At 43.7% G+C, this 26115-nt stretch overlaps 1 protein-coding gene and 2 gene segments (V, D, J or C); all 3 read right to left on the reverse strand.

Annotated features, from left to right (window-relative positions):
- LOC310747085 (immunoglobulin alpha-2 heavy chain-like) overlaps window positions 1-26115 on the reverse strand; it is a 136413-nt gene that overhangs the window by 32687 nt on the left and 77611 nt on the right.
- The window catches only part of LOC310748497 (Ig mu chain C region-like), a 57170-nt gene that overhangs the window by 10947 nt on the left and 20108 nt on the right, over window positions 1-26115 (reverse strand).
- The window catches only part of LOC310747065 (uncharacterized protein), a 39948-nt gene continuing 19407 nt past the window's right edge, over window positions 5575-26115 (reverse strand). Inside the window, exons 2-15 of one of the 3 annotated variants that reach the window (XM_083581358.1) lie at window positions 25199-25283; window positions 22672-22977; window positions 20149-20484; window positions 19170-19493; window positions 17552-17872; window positions 14722-15018; window positions 13998-14324; window positions 13008-13337; window positions 11582-11917; window positions 10755-11063; window positions 9680-10003; window positions 8886-9200; window positions 8235-8404; window positions 5575-7433 (exon numbers count right to left, since the gene is read on the reverse strand). In XM_083581358.1, coding sequence (XP_083437484.1) covers window positions 7425-7433; window positions 8235-8404; window positions 8886-9200; window positions 9680-10003; window positions 10755-11063; window positions 11582-11917; window positions 13008-13337; window positions 13998-14324; window positions 14722-15018; window positions 17552-17872; window positions 19170-19493; window positions 20149-20484; window positions 22672-22945 — 3672 coding nt within the window. In that variant the 5' untranslated portion in view covers window positions 22946-22977; window positions 25199-25283 and the 3' untranslated portion in view covers window positions 5575-7424. Of the gene's footprint in view, window positions 7434-8234; window positions 8405-8885; window positions 9201-9679; window positions 10004-10754; window positions 11064-11581; window positions 11918-13007; window positions 13338-13997; window positions 14325-14721; window positions 15019-17551; window positions 17873-19169; window positions 19494-20148; window positions 20485-22671; window positions 22978-23838; window positions 23918-25198; window positions 25284-26115 lie in introns of those variants that run through there. The other 2 variants (XM_083581356.1, XM_083581357.1) reach the window with 2 other exon arrangements.

The following is a 26115-nucleotide window of genomic DNA, read 5'->3' on the forward strand; positions in this document are numbered from 1 at the left end:
CTGAGAAGTCTGGAATTTATTGGTGATTGACCCTTTCCATATCACTTTCGGTGCCACCTAATGCCACCCATTTTTTGTTTCATAGAACTGGGAGGGGGCAATTTCCTCCAAGGTTGCTTTGGGGCCAAGTTGCTCACACCAACAGTAGCTTCACTTTGAAGAAACGCTTCACCGCCTTGTGGAGGGCAAATTTATATTGTTTTGAGTTTGTGGGTGCCAGGCACCTATAATAGCAAGTGTTAAAATATAAGCCAGGCTATCTAACTGTGTTGAGGCAATCACCTGGGTGATGGGCCATTAAGAAAGCAAAGGAGAGGGGCCTCTGTGTGAGACAGCAAATTGGTGGGGGGGGGCATGGTGAGAAGGACAAAAGCCAGAGTTTAGAGTTGGAAGTGTGTGTGTAATGTCAGACCCTCCAAGTGTTCCTATTTTCCAGGGACGTCCCTGATTTAGAGAAGCCGTCCCGGTTTCTGTAGGTTCTGCCACACTAAAAGATTTATTACAGCTGTGGAACAAGTGTTATGTGGCACCAACTACAGTGCCATTTCTGCAGATTCAGATGGTTATTGGGCATATGTGGGGCAAAGTGACCCTGCAAACAAACTAGTCCCAAGCTGTTAAGGGCTTTGTATAAGACTACTAACACTGTGAACCTGGATCTGGCAGCAGATGGGGAAGTAGTGCAGATCTCTGAGCGGAGAAACTATATGTTGATAGGGTCTCACTCCTGATCCTGAGTAAGCGCAGTAAGGTGTCAGTAGCTAGGGTAAGTGACTCAAACCACTCCCGGAGGACTATCCAATTGAGCCTGACTCCAGATATGAAAGGAAGCTGAGACTCACTAGAACCTGACCACTCAGTCTTCGTGAAATAAATTGCATTTGGCTGCAACTCAATGCCAAACAATATTGAAGTAATCAAAGTGGTCTTCATAGCCTCTACATTCTGATGCAGGCTGAGGTGCTGCCCCATTACTCTTCTGCCCTCTAGAACTTACCATTTCCAAGGAGCGGGAAATTGTTCTGAGTGAGAAGGACAACGGATGAACTTTCACTGAGCATGTATGAAACAACTGGCCAAGTTTTGTCCTAGCTGTTCATCTCTCACTGTGGTTTGGGAGGTATGGGAAAAAGATTCCAGAGTTCCTCAGGAGGAGGGTTTGATTGCTAAACCACTCTGCAAATTGCAACTATCGGGGGGGGGGGGAGAGACGGGAGCAGGGAGTCTCCTAACAACTCTCCGCACCCTTAATAAGCAACAGTCCACAGGAATCTTAGTGGGAAACCATGACGGTTTCAACCAATATTGTGTGACCACAGGGTAGCTGCCCTCACCACATGAAGTTTGGCTCTTAGCACTGAACTGCTACTGACCTGACAAACTCTGTTGTTGTTGTTTAGATGTTTAGTCGTGTCCAACTCTTCATGACCCCATGGACCAGAGCACGCCAGGCACTCCTGTCTTCCACTGCCTCCCATAGTTTGGTTAAACTCATGTTGGTAGCTTCTCATCCTCTGTCATCCCCTTCTCCTTGTGCCCTCAATCTTTCCCAACTTCAGGGTCTTTTCCAGGGAGTCTTCTCTTCTCATGAGGTGGCCAAAGTATTGGAGCCTCAGCTTCAGGATATGTCCTTCCAGTGAGCACTCAGGGCTGATTTCCTTATGAATAGAGAGGTTTGATCTTCTTGCAGTCCGTGGGACTCTCAAGAGTCTCCTTCAGCACCATAATTCAAAAGCATCAATTCTTCGGTGATCAGCCTTCTTTACGGTCCAGCTCTCACTTCCATACATCACTATTGGGAAAACTATAGCTTTAACTATACGGACCTTTGTCAGCAAGGTGGTGTCTCTGCTCTGCCAAACTCTAGTGCGCAGCATTTCAAAATGGCCTCTTCAACGTACTCCCCAGAGAACCAAATAGGTATAGCAACTTTCCAGGGAGAGTGACCAGAAATCGGGGTTAGCCCTTGGCAACTAAGGACAATTGGTATGTATGGACATTAGGTCTTCTTCAGCTCTCTTAAGACTTTGGGTGGCTTTTGGCAGGTGTGTTTGCTAGGTGTGCATAGGGCCCTGCCTCCTGGGTGCTGGGCAGGCTGCTATAGCCATATTCACGGTGAGAGAAATAATATATGATCCTGGTGGAGCTGAGACCAGGCCTAGTTCCAAGATTTCAGCTGAATTAGGACTTCTTTCATAGCTACATGATATGCAGCAATTTAGCAGGTGAATCTTGTTTTGGCAAGGATAAAAAATGGTGGAAGGAGCTTCATTTGCTGAACTTTCCTGTCTCGGGCTGCCATTTGAGTCGTAGGAGTCCTGCTTGGGGGGGGGGGAAGACACATGTACAATTTATGGGGCCTGGGGATGGCACCTTAACCATATGGTAATTGTGCTGGTGAGAGGTTACTATTTTTCTTTCTGGAAAGCAGTTAAAATATCCCTCCCACATTTGATTAATGTTATGTTCAATAGATGGAAGTGAGAGCTGGACCATAAAGAAGGCTGATCGCCGAAGAATTGATGCTTTTGAATTATGGTGCTGGAGGAGACTCTTGAGAGTCCCATGGACTGCAAGAAGATCAAACCTCTCCATTCATAAGGAAATCAGCCCTGAGTACTCACTGGAAGGACAGATCCTGAAGCTGAGGCTCCAATACTTTGGCCACCTCATGAGAAGAGACGACTCTCTGGAAAAGACCCTGATGTTGGGAAAGATGGAGGGCACAAGGAGAAGGGGATGACAGAGGACAAGATGGTTGGACAGTGTTCTCGAAGCTACCAACATGAGTTTAACCAAACTGTGGGAGGCAGCAGAAGACAGGAGTGCCTGGTGTGCTCTGGTCCATGGGGTCACGAAGAGTCGGACACGACTAAACAACTAAACAACAACAACAATGTTCGATAGATTCCTTCCAGTTCTAATCTATTGCACATTGTTTTTCAGGGTAGGAATGTGTGGATGAAGTGCAGTGAGGCTGAAAACCATGGCATGAATGTCCCTCCTGATGGTTTGTTGTTGATCGCAATATAGGTAAGACTGAAAGGCCCCCACTGACATTTTGATGAGTCATCCTGAGAACAGATGCAACCTGTTTTCACCAACAGTTGTGAACTGGTGTTTCCCCTTTGAGCCAAAGGCGAGTGCTGGCGGTCAGAAGGGGATGGACAGATATGATGTGTGGGGCTTTGAATAGAAACTCACATTGATGTGTTCTGAGTCAACTTCAGATAACAAATGGTGGGTATCTCAGTGCCTGAGAAAGCAACAACCATGTTTTGCTGATTTTGTATGAGCCGCACGCTCTATGAATTGAGCATATCTACCAGAGGAAACTGAGACACAGCTCAAACTGGGATGGGGCAGAATGCCATGCCTTTGCCTACAGCGTGTAGACTGACAGAGCCAGTCACTGCCTCCCACCCCCCAATCCTCAGTAATGAGAGTGTAAACCAGGGTTGGAGGCAAGTTCTGAAGCCGCTCCAGTGTACTGCAAGGGTAGCCCTCCAGATGTCATTGACTCCCATCAGCCCCAGACAGCATCACCAATGACCAGGAGAGGGTGGGGATTGTAGCCCAACAACATTTGGAAGGCACCATGTAGATTTCTCTTGGTGTCAGTATCTGGTATCCTGAGGCAGCTGCAAGGTCCTGTAAAGATGTCTCATGAATAGGGTGGCCAGGCAAGAAAAAGTGCAGGGCACCTGAACCACTAAAGGTTGTGTAGGAGAGAGGATAGTTGTGGAAATTTCATGCAGGTTGTACCTGTTGAAATTCTTTCCTCTTGTTGTGTATGCAGGAGTCCTTTTCATCTGGCGCCTCTACTGACCCCAGCTCCCTCCTCACATATACATATACATATACATATACATATACATATACATATACATATACATATACATATACATATACATATACATATACATATGATATACATATACATATACATATACATATACATATACATATACATATACATATACACATACACACATGTTTATGTATGTATTCTAGACCAGCACTCTAAGCAGCATTAGGTCGCTGGATCTCACCATACGTTTCAGTTCTCACAATGACCCTGATCTTGTGCTGCTTTGAGTTAAACTTTGTGAAACCTTGTAAGGTTTTACAACCCAAAAGGTAAAAGGGACAGGAGCCTGAAACTGGATAAGCCTTGGAAAAGGCTGTATGTGGTACTCTGAAGGATAAATGAGGCACAAGCCTAGGGCTCAGGGCCACAGTACCTCAAGGACTGCCTCTCTCCATATGAACCTAACCAGACCCTGAGGTCATCCCCTGAGGCCCTGAATTGTGTGCCTCCTCCATAAGAGGCTTGGAGGGTTTCAACATGAGGTGCCTTCATTATACACATTTTGGTGCCAGGCAAAAACATTCCTCTTCAACCAGGCCTTTGGCTGATTGACATGTGATGCCCATTTAACTGTGTTTGTTTTTGTTCTTATTTTTATTATGACTTTTGTGGTTTTTATATTGATGTTTTTGTTGGGAACTTCCCTGAGGTAGAGTATTTACAGTTGGCTGGGGTGTGACGTAGAGAAAAAAGGTTGCAGTCTGGTAAAAGCGGCAAGTTGGAGAGAGGCTTAGAGTGCAATGGTTGGTTTCTTTTTGGAATCTACAGTTGTAGTTTGGGAGAAGCAAGACCCTCTTGAAGTGCCAATGCTGTGTACCCTTCCATTGTAGGCTCAGGTTGTATATGTGTATAAGGGCCTTCTTGGTAGCGGCACCCATCCTGTAAAATGCCCATCAGATGTTAAGGAGATTTTGGAAACATATGAAGGCAGCCCTGTATAGCAAAGCTTTTTTAAGGTTTAATGTTTTATTATGTTCTTATATATGCTGGAAGCCACCCAGAGTGGCTGGAGGAACCCAATCAGATGGGCAGGGTACAAATAAATAATAATAATAATAATAATAATAATAATAATAATAATAACCATATATTGTAAAAACACCACAGTCTCCACTGTTCCTCATTCCTTAAAGGAAAGATGAAACCCTGGGATCTTGCACCACTCAAAGATTGGAGTGGCATGCAGCTCTGGTATGTTAAAAGTTAACCACTAGTCCATGGTGCGTTACATACAGCAGACACATTTTAGGCTGGAGTTGGGAAGCCTCAGACCTGGGGTCTGAATGTGGCCCTCCAAGCGTTTCGGCTTGGCCCTCTGAACTCTCCCTACACCACACTCCCTCCCAAGCACCACCCCCTCCCCAGGCCACCCCCTTCACTGCTTTGCACTCTCCTGGGCTGTTTTGCCCACCTTGAATGTGCCTTGATCTCTTGGTTGCTCAGATGGAGAATAAAGGCAGGTGTGTGAGTATGCGTAGAAGCTAGTCTACTGTACAAAGGTAACATTTTCATTTGTTGTTCTTTTGCCTCTGGCCCTGCCCACCACTAACATGTGGCCCTTGAAAGGTTGCCCAGAATGAAATGTGGCCCTCAGCGTGAAAAAGATTCCCCATCCTTGTTTTAGGAGAATCCCTGAAAAGAGGCATTTGTGTCCCAATGGGTGTGTCCAGTGCTTTGAAGAAAACTGAGAACCAACAACAATGCATGGTTAATAGAAGTTTATGTAGCAGCTGAGTTTTGATATGTCTAATTTGAACAAAGACTTATACAATGGAGGGCAATAGCATACAAGGCAAAATTATTACAATCAGAAGCAATACGAGGACAGAAATTAATATAGACAAACTCAGCACCAAACACAAGGATGTTATACTATAATGTTTATACTGTGCATCCTTAGGTTCATTCTATAAATCAATGCAAATTGGTATAGTGCAATAGAATACAATACAATGCATTGCTTTTATGCAGATTATAGTAACCCATTATGGCAAACGATACGGGAGGGTGGTAGTCTGATAACATGATGGCTGCACAGTGCTGGCAGTTTAGTAAACTACAGTCAAACACGGCTGATGTGTACGACAACTCTGATAACATATGCACCAGATATACACCTTGGTTAATAAGAGACAGCATCTACCCGCTGAACAATCATAGTTCAAGAAAGCAACCATTTAGTGCTGTGAGCTTTAACAGCTGAATAGCACTGAAAACTCGAGCCAGATTATTATTATTAATTCTCTGCCCAATCAGTTTGCTAATGCAAAGTGGTTCATACAGTTAGCTATGACCATGCTAAGCAGCTGATTAGCACCAAATGGCTGATCAACAGCAGCGACAAATCTCTTTTCTAGCTGGACTGTGATCCTAGGAAAACTCAAGTTATAATTGTTGCTGCTTTGTGGTCCAGGAGCAGAGGACAATGTAATGCAAATGTGACAGGATAAAGTTTCAACACTTCTCAAACACGAAACTAATGCAACCATGAAAAGTAATTCAACACAACACAGGGAAACTTTGGCTGATATTTTGCACTATGCAAGCCAAGTGGGAATGATAAAAAGCTGAGAACTTTTAATCTTCATTTATTTGACTTCTGGAGATTTAAACATGCCCAGAACTCTCTCCAGTAGAAATCAATAGCCTTGGAAAGGGCGTGTGCTTGCTGCCACCCATGAAAAATTCTTTGCTTATCAGGCTCCTCTCTTTAAACATGGTGATAAAGGAAGAGGCCTTTATTGGTTGTATCAGTTCCGATCCCTTTTGATCACAGCCATTTTGTACACATTTTTCTGTTTGTCTGTAGGAGGGCAAATAATGGAGTCCTCTGTTGCAAGTAAGGGGAAAATGTGGACAAAAGGACTTAAATTTGGAAAGCAAAAACAGCTACTCATCTTCTACTTTTATCAGTACACTTAAGACTAAACACTTGCTCTCTGGGCTGCAAATTGGCAACATATCAATATGGCAATGCTTCTAGAAACTGCCGTTGCGGAAATAATGGCTCAGGATTTGGAGGAAATTAATACAAAGTGTAGAGCAACGAAATAGCTTTGGAGCTTTTCACCAGTTTGGATGGCTCCTGCTCAGATCCAGTTTTCTGCAACCCGTCAGTTGCTATAGTTGGAAGGAAAAGATAAATCATTCATTTTATTACTCATGGATGGTTGATATGCTATTCTTTGTTGTTTATTTCTTTCACGATTGTTGAGCTCCATATTGTCGGCACTGGCAAAATTGCTGTTTGTTGCACTTGCAATATTGATACAGAAAGTTATTTACTATTTGTGATAATGTTCATGTAAAGTTGAGGTCGCTTTCCTCAGTGACCTGTTAACCATCTTTTTGAAGCAAAGTTGGCTGTGTCGATTATTGCAAAAGATGGCAAAGCAAACAAAGTAACACTGAAGTTAATGTTTTCTGACATTAATGCTTTGTTGTATTGTAGCAGACAAAAATTATAATGGAAAAAGACTGAAAGAACTATATAATGGAGAGAAAAAGCAGGGTCTTATTCTGCATATTCTTCATCGTGAGATAAGGAGGAAGGTTACTTCACCTGTGGAAACAGAAGAGGTGGGGAGAAGATTAAACAATCCATGCATGTTTATCTGAATGATTTGGGGATGAGAACAGGACACCTAGGACATTGGTTCTGCTGTTGCTGGAGAACAGCGAGTTAGAAGCCAATTGATCTCATGTCCATTTTGTGACAGGCAGAGGACATTCTATCAGCACTAAGTAGTCAAACAAGTAGGTAGATGTGCATATCCATATTAACACAGGTCTGCAAATGCAAGTTTGTCCTCACTTGCTCACACTTAATAACATTTGTCAAATGTACACACACAAAACGATTTAGGACCATGAGAGATGGTGTCCACAATTAATTGTTGGGTGAGAAGAAGAAGAAGAAGAAGAGTTTGGATTTGATATCCCGCCTTTCACTCCCTTTAAGGAGTCTCAAAGCGGCTAACATTCTCCTTTCCCTTCCTCCCCCACAACAAACACTCTGTGAGGTGAGTGGGGCTGAGAGACTTCAAAGAAGTGTGACTGGCCCAAGGTCACCCAGCAGCTGCATGTGGAGGAGCGGAGACGCGAACCCAGTTCCCCAGATTACGAGACTACCGCTCTTAACCACTACACCACACTGGCCAGTGCCTTCTACATTTGTGAGGTGCTTCCAAGGTTTGACTCTAGCCCAGGGTTTTCCAAACCTGAGTCTCCAGCTGTTTTTGGACTACAATTATCATCATTCCTGACCACTGGTCCTGCTAGCTAGGGATGATGGGAGTTGTAGTCCAACAACAGCTGGAGACTCAAGTTTGGGAAACGTTGCTCTAGCTCGTTTCCTTTTTACCTTGATGAAAGTGACAAGTCCCCCATAGAAGATTGCAACAGTGAAGAGGACCATGAAAGTGGAAACTTTGTTCCAGACGCTGTTGGCCTCCTCGAGTTCACTGTACTCATCTTCGTTTTCGTTGCGGATATCGCACAGAGCAGCACCCATGATGGCACAGTCCCAGGAATCTGCAGGATGAGGTGAGATTATATGGTTACTCCTTGGAGAACAGATGGAGGAGAAAGTCTTCAAAAAAGCAAGAACAAAGTACAACAGTAAATATAAGATGAAACAAATAAGAGACAAGGGTGCGTTGAAGGCATGTTGGTTTCTCTTTGTTGAATATAGACCCCACAAAGAGCAACAGTGTTCCTAGGGCATCTTTAGAGGATCAGCATACAGTGTGGATTTTGTGCAAAAGCTATATCTGGTTATTGGATCGGGGCACAAGATGCAACTGAAGAAGAAAGAAAGAAACACCTCATTGATTATTACTTTAATATAGAACTGCAGGATACATTAACATTGTGCGATATAACAGAAGGGACATCCCATCTAGAGGGATGTGAAGACAGCAGGCAGGCCAAATCAAGATGTCAAGGAAATTACATTGTCTTCGCAATGAAGTGAATTTATCTGGTGGTAAGGTGCAGATAAGATGTATTTTACCGGAAAGGGAATTGGTTCTTCTGATTGTGATGTTTTCAGAGGAGACGTGTGCTACAAGGCATGCGTAAGAGACTCCTGTCAGCCACTTGCTTGTGGGGACTTCAAGTATGCTCACTAAGGAACATCTTTGTTTCTCATGGTCACATTTCAGACCATGAGCATCATAACCCTTCAGTGACATTCCTTTTTTCTCCTCTTCCCACTTCACAAAGATTTCTCCTGGGTAGAAGTCTCTGACCACGCAGAATAAGGTTACATTTAAGTCATCATTGGAGGACTGTTGCTGGAGATAGACTTTTGGGGGCTTCATTGTGCCTGTGTTAAAAAAAGGGAAATAAAAAATGTTGGAAGAAACTACTAAGGACATATTTGAAATTTACCCTGTTTATCAGTCTTTCACTTCCCCCAGAAAACCATTGGAATTATATTTGTTGTTGTTACAACTGGGGTGGCTCTCTAATAGTATTTTCAGCATTCTGAAAGGTACAACACCGGTAATTCTTTGTGGAAATCATGAAAATGAAACTGGCATAAAAGAGGTAAAACTTCATTGCGTATACAAATTTTTAAGATTAGTAGCTTCAATCCTGTGCTCAGGTGGCTTTAAATGTAGGTGATGGATGGCTGTGTTAGCTTAATATTATTTTGTGTTGGCTGCAGTCTAAATTAGCATATTGAGCAAAATGGGTTAGTACTTTGACTCAATCTCCAGTAACTTTGGTGTGTCCCTGAATCACTCTGTTTTGCTCTCAGTGTCTCATATGCTCCTGCCCACCCTTTTTGTAAGTCCTCACCATTCCTTCGCTCAAAGTGTTGCTTGGTTTCTCCTAGGCCATTTTGGATGCTACAGGTGAACTTCACAGTGGTTTTCCATTCAGTCAGATTCACACGCAGTTGTCCGTAGATCCAAGAAGTGCTGTTGGTTTCGTTCAAGAATGTGGTAGTCACAGCTTTTGTGTCGGCAGGTTCTCCATCCATTGTCCAACTGACTGTTGAGTTGATGGTTGCATTTGCAAGGGGCATCATGCATGTCAGAATGGCACTTTTGTTTATAAAGAGATCTTCAAAGGGTGGTGGCTGCATTTTGATAGCTGTCTTGTTAAGAAGTGGGGCCATTCCTTCAAAAACAAATAATCATCAGATTGAACGGGTTTGAGATGTGCTCTTCAGAAATCACCCTATCTGTTGGTTTAAGGTGTCCTATTGTAATGACTAATCCAACCACAAGAGAACCCTGTGTTGGACTAGCCCATGAGTCTTAAGCAAAAGAAGTTTATGATTTGGATGCTATAACCAGTTCTATGTAAAATGGAAGAATCTTCCAGTTTGAGATGGAAATGACAAAGTGTATGTTTGTGAAACCAGCTCAAGAGAGAGAGAGAGAGAGAGAGAGAGAGAGAGAGAGAGAAAGAGAGAGAGAGAGATGTGGCCCAGCATTATGTCCAACTGATTCTACCACCTTTGGGTGGAAACAGGGACTTGACATTCAGAAATATAGTCAAGTGCTCTGAGCATATTGTTACCACATTCCTCAAACATCTACTTCATCCCCCAATCAACCCATCACTACCCCCTATTCTGTGCACACAATTGATCATCAAATCAATTGCCACAACTATCAGCAAACTGCTGCTCTTTCCATTTATCTCTAGCTAGTATGCAGTTGTTAAAGGCATAGAATAAAAAAGTGGTATCTTAAACTTGCTTTCTGCCCTCCGATTCCCTATGACATCTTAGGAGCTTGTATGAATAATGATAATTGTGGCTACTTAGTGGTAAGGGCTAAGCACTCTGCAGAGCCACTCTGTTTCCCATTAGGATTGGGTTCCTTATATTTTCAATGTGGTTTACCTGTATATTATGACTTACCAGAATAATGCAAGTCCTTCTTAATCATGGTGTTGGTTGAGCTGTGATTCACAGTGCATGTATAGATTTCTGGCTCTCTCCACTCTTCTCCGCTGAGTACCCAACTGCAGGTCTTCTGGAACTTCCCATTACCAAGTGGGACCAGAGCTGATGAGTTAGGACTGCAGCTGAGCCTGTGTCCTTTGGTGGCCCATTCAATGTCTATATTTTTGGGATAGAAGTCGGTAGCAAAGCAAACAAGTTTCTGGCTTCCCCCATCTTCCGAGGTGTGGAATGCTATCACCTGCGGGGGAGCTGGTTGCAGAAAATCTGAAATGAAAGGGTTGAGCTTTTGGTTGCAAAACAGAACATGCATGGATAGAGAGCAGAGTTCCCTGTCAGTTCAAGTGCCTGGTTAATGAACACTGAGTTTGAACACTGAGAAGTACACACATTTCCTTAGAAGTGAAGCTCCTCTTCCCAATGATTTCAGTGGAAGCAACTTATGGAGGCTTGTTTCCAAGTGATGAACACACACATACATGTTCAGCACTGCTGCAAACTCCACATTCCTGCCATAACACCACAGACAGAGCTATCTTACCTCCGAAGTCAGCAGAGATATGCTGCTTTTTGACGGAGGAAGTTTAGTGTTCATCTGAATGTTGAGTTGTGATCATTGAGTTCATGCATGTATGAACTAACCTTCATTGTGGTGAGAATTGCTGCTGAGCAATTCTTCAACTCTCTTTTTTAGTGGCAGTGACCCACACAACAATTTCTTCTGTGCAAGGTTAAGCCTTCTTCTTTCATTGGCTAGTGAAGCATTCTCCAGCACCCAGACTTACCATACAAATGCTCACTGGCATTCTTCATAAGAGTTAAGGACTCATGCCCCACAATGCAGGAATAGAGGGCTCTGCTTCTCCACTCAGATGCTGGGACTTTCAGAATGCTTTGGATGGTAAAAGTGGGGCTTCCAGCTTGGGCTGTTGAAGGCCCTGTGATATATTCAGAGACATCAATGTCTGTGTCATTCTTCTTCCACCTGATGAATATTTCAGCTGGGGAGAATCCAGAGACCTCACAAGCCAACCAAGCTACAGCTTGGGATGTAGGTTGTATGAATTGTCTTGGTGATAGAATGACCAAGTTGAAAGATGGAGCTTTAACATGGTTGGAATCTATATGGAAGGGGATGAAAACAGAAATGCTGACAAGGTTGATATTCAATTAGAAGACACACGAAGAGAGAGCACTATGTTGGTGGGGGTGGGGAATAGTGAATCACACTACAGTGGTACCTCGGTTTTCGAACAGCTTAGTTCATGAACAACTTGGAAATCGAATGCGGAAAACCTGGAAATAGGTGTTCTGGTTTGCGATCTTTGCTTCGGAAGCCGAACGTGCTACGTTTTGAGTCCCGAGCTCCTGTTTTTACTGTTGTGCTTGCTAATTTGCGCCCCCCATTGTAATTCAAGTCTTCCCTTTCCGTTTTGCTGTTGCACTGCTAATTTGAGTCCCCCCATTGTAATTGCAGTGTTCTGAAGTGATATTTGGAGCTCATATTTGGTGATTTTGTTTTTGCTATTTATTTAGCGTTTTTGTTTTTGAGGCTTTTTCGGTTAATTTGTTTTTGTGACTGTGTGAAACCCAGCTCAGCTACTGATTGATTGACTGTGTGACTGCAGAAATGGATAAAAGCCACCCCCCCATCCAAACAATGACTATCATCAGTGAAGGTAAGAAAAAAATAATTCAATTTTTATCATCTACAATACTGTTTTATTTATTTTATAGTACAGTACATTGATTATTGCTTTCATTTTATGGAGCAATGGTCTCATTAGATAGTAAAATTCATGTTAAATTGCTGTTTTAGGGGTTGTTTTAAAAAGCCTGGAATGGATTAATCCACTTTGCATTACTTTCTATGAGAAAGCGCACCTTGGTTTTTGAATGCTTTGGTTTTTGAACGGACTTCCGGAACGGATTAAGTTTGAGAACCAAGGTACCACTGTATTGATATACTGAAGACTGTATTTAATTTTCATGCTAAACTTTGAGATCTATGTCCATCTGAAGCCCCATTACTTTCTCATAAATTCGAGGCCTAGTCTCTGATGGTTGAGTGATGAGCGACAGGCACCACATACATTTTCCTCTATCCATCCATTGGTATGCAGAATACTATTTCCTTTGGAGTTATCAGATGCTATTTTCATAACCAGTAGTTGTTCACTTATCACACATTTCTTCCATATCTTCTCTCACCTTTGTTTTTTTGGATGGTCTGCTTCATGTCTGGGAAGAATGAGCAGGGATGAGAAATTAGGCACTGGATTGCATTTCCAGAATCCCAGGCCTCTCTGGTGATGGTCAACTGGCTTTGTAAGCTCTGGGTGAGGTTTGTGTGGCTTGTGATGTTTGCTTTTTCGGCATTCTTGGTGTAGTTTATGCCATTCACCATCCAGGTGAGCATGGCATGGTCCAGTTCGTATCCCACAACAAGGCAAATAAAGAGAGCTTTACTTTGGGTTAGTAGTTTCTCAAGAGGTGGCTTCAGGAGGTAGAGACTGGGAGGTGGGATGCTCCCTTTACATGCTAGAGGGGAACAAAAGACAAAGATGGATTTTTATGATAGTCAGAGTAAAGCACTTGGCAGGAAGATAGAGAGAAATGGGGCACTGTGAGGAGAAGAGGAGCTGAGGGGTGAAGGGAGGTCCCAACTTTTTCAACAACACATTTGGAAACTGCACCAAATTCCCCATGGTGTAGGGTTGCCATACGCCTGGAGTTTCCCAGACATAGCCAGAAAACTGCAGTTGGAAGCAGTGTCCCATGTTGACAGTGTTGTTTTCGGCGAAAATGCTCAACAACTTTGGGCAAAACTAAAAAAAACACAACTTCAACAATTTTTGTCTCTGGATTTTCACTTTTTGAAATATGGCAGCCGTATCTGGTGAAGCCAATCATTTCCCCTTCAGATGGCCTACATTAGTCAAGTCCTCAGAAATGTGATTTATACATTCTATGCCCAACACACTATCGTAGTGCAGGATGGGATTGTCTACTGATGACACCTGATTGCCTGGGAGTCTGTTTGCCTTAGATCTGACAGGAACCAGGGAAAATGGACTAAGGAGAGCAAGAGAGGGACAAAGAGTGTGTGTGTGTGTGTGTGTGTGTGTGTGTGTGTGTGAGAGAGAGAGAGAGAGAGAGAGAGAGAGAGATTGAGATTCTGCAGTGGGCTTGGAAAATCACCTGTGCACTTGCTGATGCTGCTTGTCTGGATGTTACTTGTATCAGGTTGCCTTGCTCTGCAAGTATACTTCTGTAGTGTGTTCCATTCCTTCAGGGGCACAACCAAGTTGCTCCTGGTATAAAACTGGCCAGCATTCTTCAGAAGGTCTGCAGGCTTGGAGGCCTCTTGAGCCTTCCCACTGGCCTCCCAGATGACTTGGATGTTCTCTAGGGAGTTGCCATAGATGGAGCAGACTAAAGTGATGTTACCACTGTTCCCCAGTCCTGTGCTGGGACAGAGTGGGTCAATGCTGAGAGTCAGTGAGAGAGCTGTCGGCACAATCCAGTCTGAAGAGAAAGAGAGGGAAAGGCAAATCTATTTTGTTGGTGAGCGTTGGATTCTTCAAAATAACACTAGTGACGCTGGAATAAAACCATCAGTGGTTTGGGAATAGAATGTCCTATCTATATTCTTTTTCTTCCTGCTTTGCCTCTCCCATATTCAGCTTTGTATCTCAATTTTTTCACTATTGCTTCTGTCCATGATTCAGCCATCAGACCTGCTGTCCCAAGCAAAAGAACTTTGTCTCTTAATTTCTATCCAACTCCAGAAAACTCATTGGCTGCTCTGATAATGGGTGGCTAGCTAGGCCTGACTTAAGTGGCAACGCTTAATTTTCATTGTCTGAGGGATTCAGCCCAGAAATTCTGGCAATTTGTTGTGTGGTTTATTGTTCAACATTACCTTTTCTTGAGATGTTCCTGACCACCTTTGTATTTGTTGCCTCATGCACCACCTCGCATGTGTTGATCTCCACTTCTTGCCATTGAGAGATGGGCATTTCCAACTGGTTGCTGGAACTGTATGTCCCGTCCGCCATCTTTCGTTCCCCAAATGTTACTTTCTTGTTTTGTGGACCAGCCTTCCACTTGATGCTCACATTTGGGGGTCTGTAGTTAGATGCGATGCACTTCAGCGTGATGGTTTTATTTTCTTGGTCTATTGACTGCAGGAGTTCAACAGTAGGTGCTTGAAGCTGGTCTGTGAAGAAACTTCTGTTATAAGTAGCCATCATAAAATGGGGAAGAGTAGCATTGCAGGGTAGGTTAGGAAGACATCAAATTACCTGTATTAAGAAAAAGGAAGTCCTCAGGAGCATAAGCGAAAGAAATGAAGAAATTCTTCATGAGTGAAACAAAGTGGAACAGCAACAGGACCTTGTGTGAATTCCTGGCATAGGCGGTAGAAGTGTTGTTGTGCGATAGGTGGGGGAAGCTGACAGAACTGAATTTTGAGCATGCGCAGAAAGTGTGGCAGGGGGTCAAGCATCAGTTGGGTGAACCCAGCAATGCTAGGTGCAGAGCAGAGGTCCTTAGGTCAATGAAGTTAAGAGTTGTGTTGAATGAGGATATATTGTCTCCACAACTGCTTACGCCTAAAGGTTATCCTGCCTGTGTGCTGAGTTCAGAGGACAAGACAATTCTCTCTGGTACCAACAGTTTGGAGAGACTCACCAAAGCCTGAACTCTGATCCACAGATGCGCCAAGTTTTTCTCAGGTGAATGTGTAAACTTCTCCTCATTGGAAAGCAGAGAAGTGAGGCGAGGTGGTAAGAATGTTCTGCCTGTGGTGTTTTTTGATAGCTGTCTTGCACATGCAAGTCATCACCAGAAACATTTGTACAATGAATATGCCTGGAAATATGCTGTGAGGTTTTGCTGAGAGTGCTGCACACCACATCTACCTGCACGGGCTTTAGGGTTAAGCTTTGCACCATGAGTGAGATTTCAGGAGATATCTAACCGAGGCTTTGTTACATCCTGACTTCAAGTTCATTGTATATTAGGTTGCATCCTGTGAATGTGTACTCTTGGTATGTGATCCTTTGCCCTGGTCCAAGTGGATTACCATCCCACTGTTAGTTTATGCTTTGGTCCTTGTTACTTGTGCACCCCCTCCCAGAGGCGGAGCAAGGTGGGGGTGGGGCTCCCCAGGTGCCATCCCTGACAGGGGTGACAAAATCCTGGCTGGGCTAGATCGCGTCCCCCAGCTGCGCCACCACGCCAGATTGTGCCCCCCCGGTGCAGACCGCCACACCGAATCGTGCCTTCTGGCCCGGCCACGGTGGTGGAGTGTGCCCCCTGACCTGGCCATGTGGGCTGATTGCGCCCTCCGCCCGGGTGTGATCGCCCCACACCCTGGGTTGGGAGTCGTGGGGGCAGCGCGCCGTTACCCCGTGCTCCCGTCTGGAGGAGGCAGGCAGGCAGGGGAGAGGATGGGAAGCAGGCAGGTGGGCAAAAACAGAGGGGGTGGGAATGGGTGCCACACGCCCCATCCCGTCCCTCCCGGTGGGCGCTGCGCTCGTTGTCCAGTCCCTCCCAATGGGCAGTTCGCCCTGCCCTTATAGGCGGTTCACACCGCCCCTGGTGTCAGAGAGGCTTCTTCCGCCACTGTCCCCTCCTCACAGAAATATTCAGATAGCTCAGTTGGTTAGAATGTGGTGCTAATAATACAAAGGTCGCAGGTTTGATCCCTGTAAGAGACAGCTGCATATTCCTGCATGCAGGGGTTGGACTAAATGATCCTCAGGGTCCCTTCCAACTCTAATCAATGATTCTATTATATGTAGCTGCAACCACTGCAAATTAGGGGCAGGCAAGCACTCTTGGCCCTGTTGAAGGGAATACAGTGGCTCAGTGTTGATTCTCCTCTTTCCTATGTCTTCAGTGTTCTCCATCTACTCTTCTCTGAATCAAGGCACAGTTGCTTCTTCCTGTATTGCTGAATAGGTGGCTACATCCCAACTGTAGTGTTGCACTGGTGTAACACTGATGTAACACTGGTTGCATTAGTGTACAGTGTGAAATCTGCAATGGCAGAAGAACCCTTGTACCGAATCCCAAACTTTTTACCATACCCTACTTTTCATTCATTCATTCATTCATTCATTCATCATTTTATTTGTATGCCGCCTTTCCATAGTTAAAACAACACTCAAGGCGGCTTACAACATGACAAGATTTGCACAATTACCAACATAACAAAAGCCATAAACAATAAATAAAACACATAAAAAAGCACACAACCAAATGGAAAGCAATTTCCACATAAATCATAAAATCTAAAACTAAGAATACAGCATTAATATCAATCACAATTTAAAACGACATAGATAAAAAATAAAAGCATTTTTTTTTAAAAAAACCAAACAATAAAAACAGAGCCCTCCCAACAGCAGCAGCAGCACTCCTTTTTGGAGCCTGTCAGGCCCCATCCCAAGCCAGGTGGATAGAAGCGGGGCAGAGCCCTTCAGGCTCTCAGCAGGTCACTCGTTAGGGCTTTTAAAACAAATATAGCAACTTACAATATTTAGAGATAAGGGAAAGGAACAAGACCTTTTCCTGTGAACAGGCCTTTCTTAGCTTTGGTGCGTCTATCTCCTAGCTATGACCATGTGTGACCTACTAAAAAATGCAACCTTCTCTAGAGAGGAAAGTGTTAGAAGGTTATCACTCATACAAAGAGCCTGACCGATCTTTGCAAGCTCGGCACCCACCTTGGGAGATTCACTTACCAATGGGTACCTTTTCACTCTTAGTGAGTGGCTGGTTGGACGAGGAATGGTGGACCACACAGCTGTAGCTGCCGCCCTTCCCCCCTGCTTCGTCTCTGCCAATTTTAAGGATGCTGTAAGTGGTGTACCCCTTCCCAGCTGGTGTCACTGGTCCGTTGTCATACAGTGTTTCATTCAGGATATTGTTGTCCTTCTTCCATGAGATGCTAATTTCCTCTGGGGAAAACCCATTCACATTGCAGACAAGAATCAGGGCCACGGTACTCTGGAGCGAGACGTCAAAGTTGGCTTTCGAAACGGTGATGGAGGGCTCCATGGTTTCTGAATTCAAAAGACGGAGACTATCATTATTAATGAAGTGCCTAGATTTGTGCTGGCAGACTTGCTCAGGACAATATCTCTCTCTCTCTCCCTCCCTCTCTCTCTCACACACACGCACATGGTTTGTGTATGTGAGAGAGACTCATAAACCAATTAAAACAATCCACAATGCAGCTCCTAGACTGGTGACTGAGAGTGGCCACTGGGACCATATAACACTGGTTCTAAAAGATCTGCATTGGCTTCCAGTGCGTTTCTGAGCACAATTCAAAGAGTTGGTGTTGAACTTTAAAGTCCTAAATGGCTTTGGTCCTGTATACCTGAAGGAGTAAAGGTAAAGGACCCCCTGGATGGTTAAGTCCAGTTGAATTTGACTATGAGGAACGACGCTCATGTCGCTTTTCAGGCCGAGGGAGCTGGTATTTGTCCACAGACAGCTTTCTGGGTCATGTGGCCAGCATGACTAAACCGCTTCTGGCGCAACGGAACACCATGACGGAAGCCAGAGTGCATGGAAACGCCGTTTACCTTCCCTCAGTGGTACAGTACCTATTTATCTACTTGCACTGGTATGCTTTTGAACTGCAATTGTCTCCACCCCATCATTCAGCCCAGACACTGAGGTCCAGGTTTGAGGACCTTCTGGTGGTTCCCTCATTGCTAGAACTATAATTACAGGGAACCAAGCAGGAATCAGGCCTGCCCTGTGGAACGCCCTCCCATCAGATGTTAAATAACTATATGATTTTTCGTAGGCATCTGAAGGTCTTGTTCCGGGAAGCTTTTAATGTTTGATGCATTGTTTGTTTGTTTTTTGTTTCCATTCACCTCTGTATTGTGTTGGAAGCCACCCAGAGTGTCTGAGGTAACCCAAGTCAGATGGGCAAGGTATAAGAAATAAATTATTATTATTATTATTATTATTATTATTATTATTATTATTATGTGGGTGCCTCACTGATTTCTCACTGCAGGCACCAGAACTATGTGGTTAGGCCACAAACACCAAGAAGAATCACAGCCAATTACTGGCCCTTAAAGGTAATAATGTAGAAAGTTTGTAATCAGAGCAGAAGGAGAACTTGATAGCTGAGTTTACTTCTAGCAGCCAGACCTAGACATCCATACCAGTGGCATAGCGTGGGTTGTCAGCACCCGGGGCAAGGCAAGTAATTTGCGCCCCCTAACCCGTGGATTTGCGCCCCCTAACCCGTGGATTTGCCCTAACCCCAGATGTTGCGCCCGGTGCGGCCCGCCCCCCTGCACCCCCCACGCTACGCCACTGATCCATACTTACGTGTTTCTTTCTTGATTGTTAATTGTTTGATGACTTCTTCATAGCAACCTCCAGCCACTTTGCAGGTGAATCTGGTACCCTTTCTCCATTGTTCCAAAGATATCGTGTGGGTGTTTTTAATCTCCTGTTCTCCACTGGCGTCCTTTCCCCTCATGGTCTTCTGACCCATAGTACTGGGCTTGCCATCCACATCCCAAGTAACTTCAATGTTTTCAAGGCCAAAACCAACCACAGCACAAGTAACATTGGCTGTCCCTTCAACCACGTCTCTATAGGATGGCTTGATGATGGAGACAGTAGGTTTTAGCAGTGAAGCATAGCAGGCTGGAGAGGAGGGTAAGATACAGAGATTGGGAAAGATTCTTTAAAATCCTTGAATGTGCAAAAAACACACCCACCCAAAATGAGAACGAACACTAGCTGTCCATAGTTACTTGGAAACAAACTCCATTAAATACAGAGGGTCATGCTTATCAGTAGATATGAAAGGGCTGTTGCATATACAAATATTGGATGTATGTCCTTTTTTTGAGGTAAAATGTGGATAAAACAATGTTTCCCCATTTTTACTTTTTTCATTTGTAAAATCTAGGCATAATTTTATTGGGATTGATTTGACTGTAGAGAGAAACTATCTGTATTCTCTTTGTCTACTTTGCCAATTATATCCATCACCTTTCCCCCCCAATATGGCCGCTGAGACCATATAACACCAGTCCTGAAAGACCTGCATTAGCTCCCAGTACATTTCTGAGCACAATTCAAAGTGCTGGTGCCAGATGGACGGGGTATGTATAAATAAATAAATAAATAAATAAATAAATAAATAAATAAATAAATATCTCTCCCTTTTAGGTGACCTGGTCTTAAGCTGTTTATAACATAGCTCTGTTGCATACATCCTGGCAAGCCCCTGGTAATAATGCATAACCTCCACCCACCCATCATTCCCTTATCCTTAAGAGCTGGTAGTTCTTACCCTGGCACTTGCTGGTGTTGTACATTATGATGTCCGGGCTGCGAGCTGATCGAGCCACTTTACATGTGTAGATGTCCCCTCTGTCCCAGCTCTCTTTGGTGATATTCCGTTGGACAAATCTGGAGTAGCTACTGCTTTTCCCTTGGTCCGCTGCCAGTGACACCTGCACTCTGCCCTGCTCCACTTCTCCATTCCTCAGCCATTCCACATAGGCTTTCCCAGGGCCAAGGCTCCGGAGGAAGCATACCAGGTCTAGGCTGGTCTCTGCGGCCTGCTCACCGCAGCTGGGGGTCAAGATGTTAACTTGGATTGGCTTTCGAGCTTGTAGAGTGCAATCTGAGAGCAGAGAGCAGATTTTTGTTATGTTTGCTGGATTAATTCGTATAAGACAGCCTACAGAAAACCTATATAAGATGAGGCAAGATAGAAAAACAAACTATGAAAACGCTAACAAGTAAAACATAACTGAAAGTATTAACATAGGGGTGGAGAAGCAGTGGTTCTTCAGATGCTGTTTGACTCCTCTCTGCACCAGTCAGTCTGGCCCAATGGTCAGGATGATGGGGGTAAGAATTCAGCAACCTCTGGAGGAACACAGGTTCTCATCCGTGCTTTAAAACAACATCAGAACACATAATGCCCTCCATACCTCAAGAGTTGGGGTTTAGGTTTCTATTTTAAAAGTGTCCTTCCTTTCAAAAACAGCATGAGAAAAAGAGGAAATCTGGGGAGAAACTATGTGCGACATTAAGTGCATTCTTTCATATTGTGTGCATCTTTTAAAAAATATTAAATAGCAGATGCTGGAGCATGGGAAAGTGGGCTAATAGGATTTGCATGTGGTGTGTACACAGAGAGGAGATTAATCATTTCCCTCCAGACTGTGATCCTGACAAAATCACCCCATCCTGAAGCTGCTACTGCGCATGGGAGGGAACGTAAGATTGACATCCATGGTAGCTTCCAATTCATGCCAAATAGCAGCTGGAGAAGGGAGGGGGCACAATTTTCAATTGGATCACAGTCCAGGAGGAAGAGGTTACCTGTTTCTTGGAGCCTCTCCAGTAGCTGATTTTTATATCGTTTTTAAAAAGGATGCACAAAACCATAATCCCTGTGTTTAATGTCAAACATCCTCCGGCTCTCAAAGGGGGCAGGTTCATCTTTCAAATGCCCATGCTAATAATGCCAATTGTATGCTTCACATGAGCATTTTATAAAGTTGACTGGAAATGTATTGGGGAGGCTGGAATGTCACCTTAACGGCGGCTGCTCTCTGTCTCATCAACATGGCAGAATGTGATAAAGCATGTTGTGACTGAAGGATGTGCTTTTAGCCTTGTTAAATCAGTTCCCTGGAATGCTCTTCCTTGAAAAAGCGTCTTCTCCTTCATGAAGAGCACGTGTTGCGGTGGGAGCTAGCAAGACACCGACTGTTGCTGGGCAAAAAAGAGTTTGGCCACCATTATCATTGTGCTGCCTGTTGCTGGGGAGATTTAAATGTTGCTATTTCATGATTGACAGCCATAGCTCTTAAATACCCTGCGTGCAGCGTTGAGCTTCCTCTTTTCACTGCGCGGATCGGAACACCCGCCCTCCCTCCCTGTTTTCAGGTTGTTCGCTTGACTTTGCTATGCCTGTCATGGGGTCATGTGCTTTTGGGGCAGGGGCCCTGTAGGAATTTTGTCCATTTGGCTGATTGGCTGGTGCCATTTGGTTTTTGCCTACTGCGTAGCAAATTGTCACAACTTGTAAGGTTGCGGTTAGGCATTGGTTTTGGAATTGGTTGGTGGAGGGGTATGGATTGCCTGTGCCTGCCCCTCCAAAGTGCTGCTGCTGCAGGGGTTTTCCATTAAAGGAACCCGGGGGTTCGCCATGCTTTTGTTCGAACCCTGTCAAGGGGCTAGGGCCACGCAAGAGCCCCTGGGAGCATTTGGGGAGAGGTGAGGGAGCATGGTTCCCAGTCCCGTCTCTCTCCCCAAAATGTTTTTCCCCTTTCTGACTTCGCAGGCGTGCGAATGTCAGTCTGTCCCCGTGCGGGGTCAGATAGTCGCAACCAATGCCCAAGCAACCACCCACATTGCTTGTAATTTTAATACAGTTGTGGCTAAAATTATGCCAAAAACCTTAAACTAAAATTATGTGTCAATTGTGTTTTATTGGGGGGTGTCTTGGGGACCTCGGCACGCAATGACAGAAGCCCTAACGCTGTTATGCTTTCAGTATATGTTGAAGCTGTTTCTCCCATGCCTTCCCTAATTAGTGCATTCTTTCAGTTTTTGTTGACTTCACATTTCCAACTTTGTATTATAATCTGTATTAGATTCAGATTTTAAAATTTTTGTCTTTTTTGATCGTGGTGGTCAGTTTTGTTTTTTGTTTTTCAAAAAAATGCTGAAGTGAATTAAAAACATGGGTAAAATTTGCTCAAAATAATAGCTGACTCTGTTTGTGCGTGGCATTTTTTAAGATCCCAACAATCTGCTTTTGCCCCCCACCCGCCGCTGTCATCCCACATCTTACCATTGTAGTGGATGGTTGCTGATGGTCGTACCTCCTTTTCTGGCTTCTGGTTCACAAGGCACTGATAAGATTTTGTTTTAAGTTCTTCTGAATGGACTGTCAGCTGACTGGCACTGTAAAATCTGCTGCCTATTTTTTGCTGTGTTGCTGGGAACGTTTTTGCTTGACCGTTGCTGGGTTGCCACTCAATAGTTGCCAAATTTATCACATTTGCAGCAAGGAGGCAGGCGAATGTTACATCTGCCTTGTTTTCGTCGGAATCACAGCAAGGCATCAGGGGGAACACCAAAGGAGTTTCATTTTGATCTATAGGAAAGCAAAAAGAGAGGGCAGGTAATGGGGAATACGAAAAGACAGAAATAAATTTATGTTTACACTACAGAAGCTTTTACAAATCCCACAGTCTCCAATAGGGTTTTTTCCCTAATGTTGTTGTTGCTAGTAGTCATAGAGAAGTTTTCACATTCTTAGTTTTCAAAGCAGTCTAGCTGTCAGGGACTGGGCAGAGGAGGAATGGTGGAGACCGCCTCCCCATCCTGACCCTTCCAGGGAGGAGGAAGAGGAAGACAGTATAGATTTACAACAAGGGTTTGCAGGAGGTCACAGAGGCAGATGAGGGGGAAAGCTGGAAAATCATGGGAGAGGATGAGCAGTCAGAGCCAGAGCAACACCTGGCTGACATGTTGTCATTAGAAAGCATTCCACACCCTCCATCTCCCAGAAACCAGCGGGCCTTAAAAGTAGGAGAGCAAAGAACTCGAAGACAGAGGGCACATAGTAGCACCTGTTGAAGTGATAAATGAGGAAGTGGGAGAGATGGGGGTTTGGGGTGGAGTTTCACTTGGGACAACGCCATTATCCAAGAGGCTGAGTTCTATAGCCTCTCTCTATGAAGATTGAAATAGAAAAGGACAGTAAGAAACTTTTCCTTGTCTTTATACTTTCTTGGGCAACCAGCTAGGAGCCACTGACAGCGTTCCTGACACTAGCAACAAATCTTATTTTGCCCCATTTCTCAGTCATCATGTGATGCCGCTTCCATCCTCGTAATCCTCCTCAATCCTCATCTCATATATCACTATATTTCCTTTTGTCCAGAACCACAGCACATGGCTTGATTTCACCTGATTTTCAGCTAAGCATTACAGAGGTCACACAAAACATTACCTGGTGGAACAACAATCCATGTGGCAAGCAGCACATCAAAACCTTCCTCCGTTAGCTTCATTGCTCCTCTTCCCACTCAGTTCATAACAGAAATGGGGTTAATCTATGATCCTCCAGAAATTAGATCTGCCTCAGTTTACCAGAAAGCCATGCCCTAATGCTACAGAACTCCAGTGTGTTGAAGACTACAAGACATTTCCAATATAGGACTTAGGGTTGTATTTCCTTTTTAAAAAATTATTATTATCCTTAGGCACCAACAGAACACAAAAAAGCTATACATTTATGTCATTTATTACAAAGATACAAAATTAACAAAAAGAAAATAAACTCATATATTTTGACAATAAATCCTCTTTAAGTACCTCTAACTTCCTGTCCCCTCCATACTTAATTTCATATTTACTAACTTGTTGCATAAACCTGTCCGATCATTTTACAATAAAGTATTATTTCTCCTGTGTCCTTGTTTCTTAATACAGCTACAGACGTTATTCAAAGGCAGCGACCGAGTTCATACTAGCACAATTGTTCTTAAGATAAACTTTGAAAACGTCCCATTTTGCAATAAATACTGGTTTTGAATTGTCTTTCATATTTTTGGTTAATTTAGCTAGCTCTGCATATTCAACTTATTTCTGTAACCATTCTGACCTGGAAGGGATTTTATCACTTTTACAATCAGTCGCTATTAGAATTCTCGCAGTGTCAGTGGCATATAAAAATATTTCTCTTACATTCCTAGGAATGGCTGGTCCTGTAATTCCAATTAAAAAGGCTTCTGGTTTTTTTTACAAACAAAACCCTGAACATTTTTTTGAGTTCTATATACAGTGGTACCTCGGGTTAAGTACTTAATTCGTTCCGGAGGTCCATTCTTAACCTGAAACTGTTCTTAACCTGAAGCACCACATTAGCTAATAGGACCTCCCGCTGTTGCTGCGCCTCTGGAGCCCAATTTCTGTTCTCATCCTGAAGCAAAGTTCTTAACCTGAAGCACTATTTCTGGCTTAGCGGAGTCTGTAACCTGAAGCGTATGTAACCTGAAGCGTATGTAACCCGAGGTACCACTGTAGAAGATTTTAATTTTTTTACATAGCCACCACATATGGAAGATTGTACCGATTCCTTCTTTACATCTCCAACAAGTACTAGATACATTTTTAAATACATTTTGGAGAGCTTCCATGGAGTCAGGTACCATCAGTATTGCATTTTTTGAAAGTTTTCCCTCAACATGTAACATGCCGTGAATTTCCAATTTACTTTCCATAAATTTTCCCACTCTTTCAGATCTATATTGTACCCAAAATCATGATTAAATGGGCCCAGGATTTAGGGTTGTATTTCTAGTATTCACGGGGAGCTGTCTATTAGGCCATTCCTCTCTGTCTCTTAGAGTCTGTTGGTTCATTCTACTGCCCTGCATGAATTGAGAGTGTACCCTAGAACAGAAGTGGGCAGAAGGTACCCTAAATCTTGATGTACCGGCAGATCAGTGAGCAACTTGCAGCAGAATGGCAAAGATTTCTGACTCCCAATTGCATAAGAATAGCAGCAACAAAATACGAATTATATTGTTGAAGGAAATAACACTTATAGAAACCTGAAAGTAGATTTTTGTGCGAAAGAACTATAAGCTCTGTTGAGTTCTTATATACAAAAGCAGTTCCTTGGTTCAGAGTTCTTTAATTCTGTATCTTTTGCATCATGCTCTGGTTACTGCATCTCAGGGTCCTAGTGATAATAAGGTAGATCCCACAAGCTTAATATCCACCCACGTATACTCCAGAAAACACGCACTAGTTCTCTGCTTCTACCCATTCCAGATAAACTGCATTTAAGGAGAGTATGCGCACTATTGTTGATCTACTGATTGCAACCCCTCTGATGAGTCTCTGAGGAGCCCCACAGATTTTAGGAAGCCCACATCAAAGCTACTATTTAAATAAATAATTAAGATTATTTATAGAGTGTGACTGTGGACTGAATTTTGGCAGGAAGAAAACTGGACACATCCCTGTGTCCCACAGATGTCACATGCTTTATGTAGCAAAAATCCCTTTTCCTAAAGGGAAGGCCATGCAATTCAAGAGGAGTACACAAACCCATAGCAGCTGTTTCAAGGCCCCACAATCCAGCTTTACAGACTTGGTACGCATACCCCTAAACATTTTGTGAATCTAAGTTTGGCCTCATTGAGGGGCAGTATTTCAATATGAGTAGGAAAACGAGAGTACCCCTAAACATTTTTAAAGAAAAAAGCACTGGCTGCCC

The sequence above is a fragment of the Podarcis filfolensis genome, assembly GCF_964270895.1.
Source record: "Podarcis filfolensis genome assembly, chromosome: 13".
Lineage (NCBI taxonomy): Eukaryota > Metazoa > Chordata > Lepidosauria > Squamata > Lacertidae > Podarcis > Podarcis filfolensis.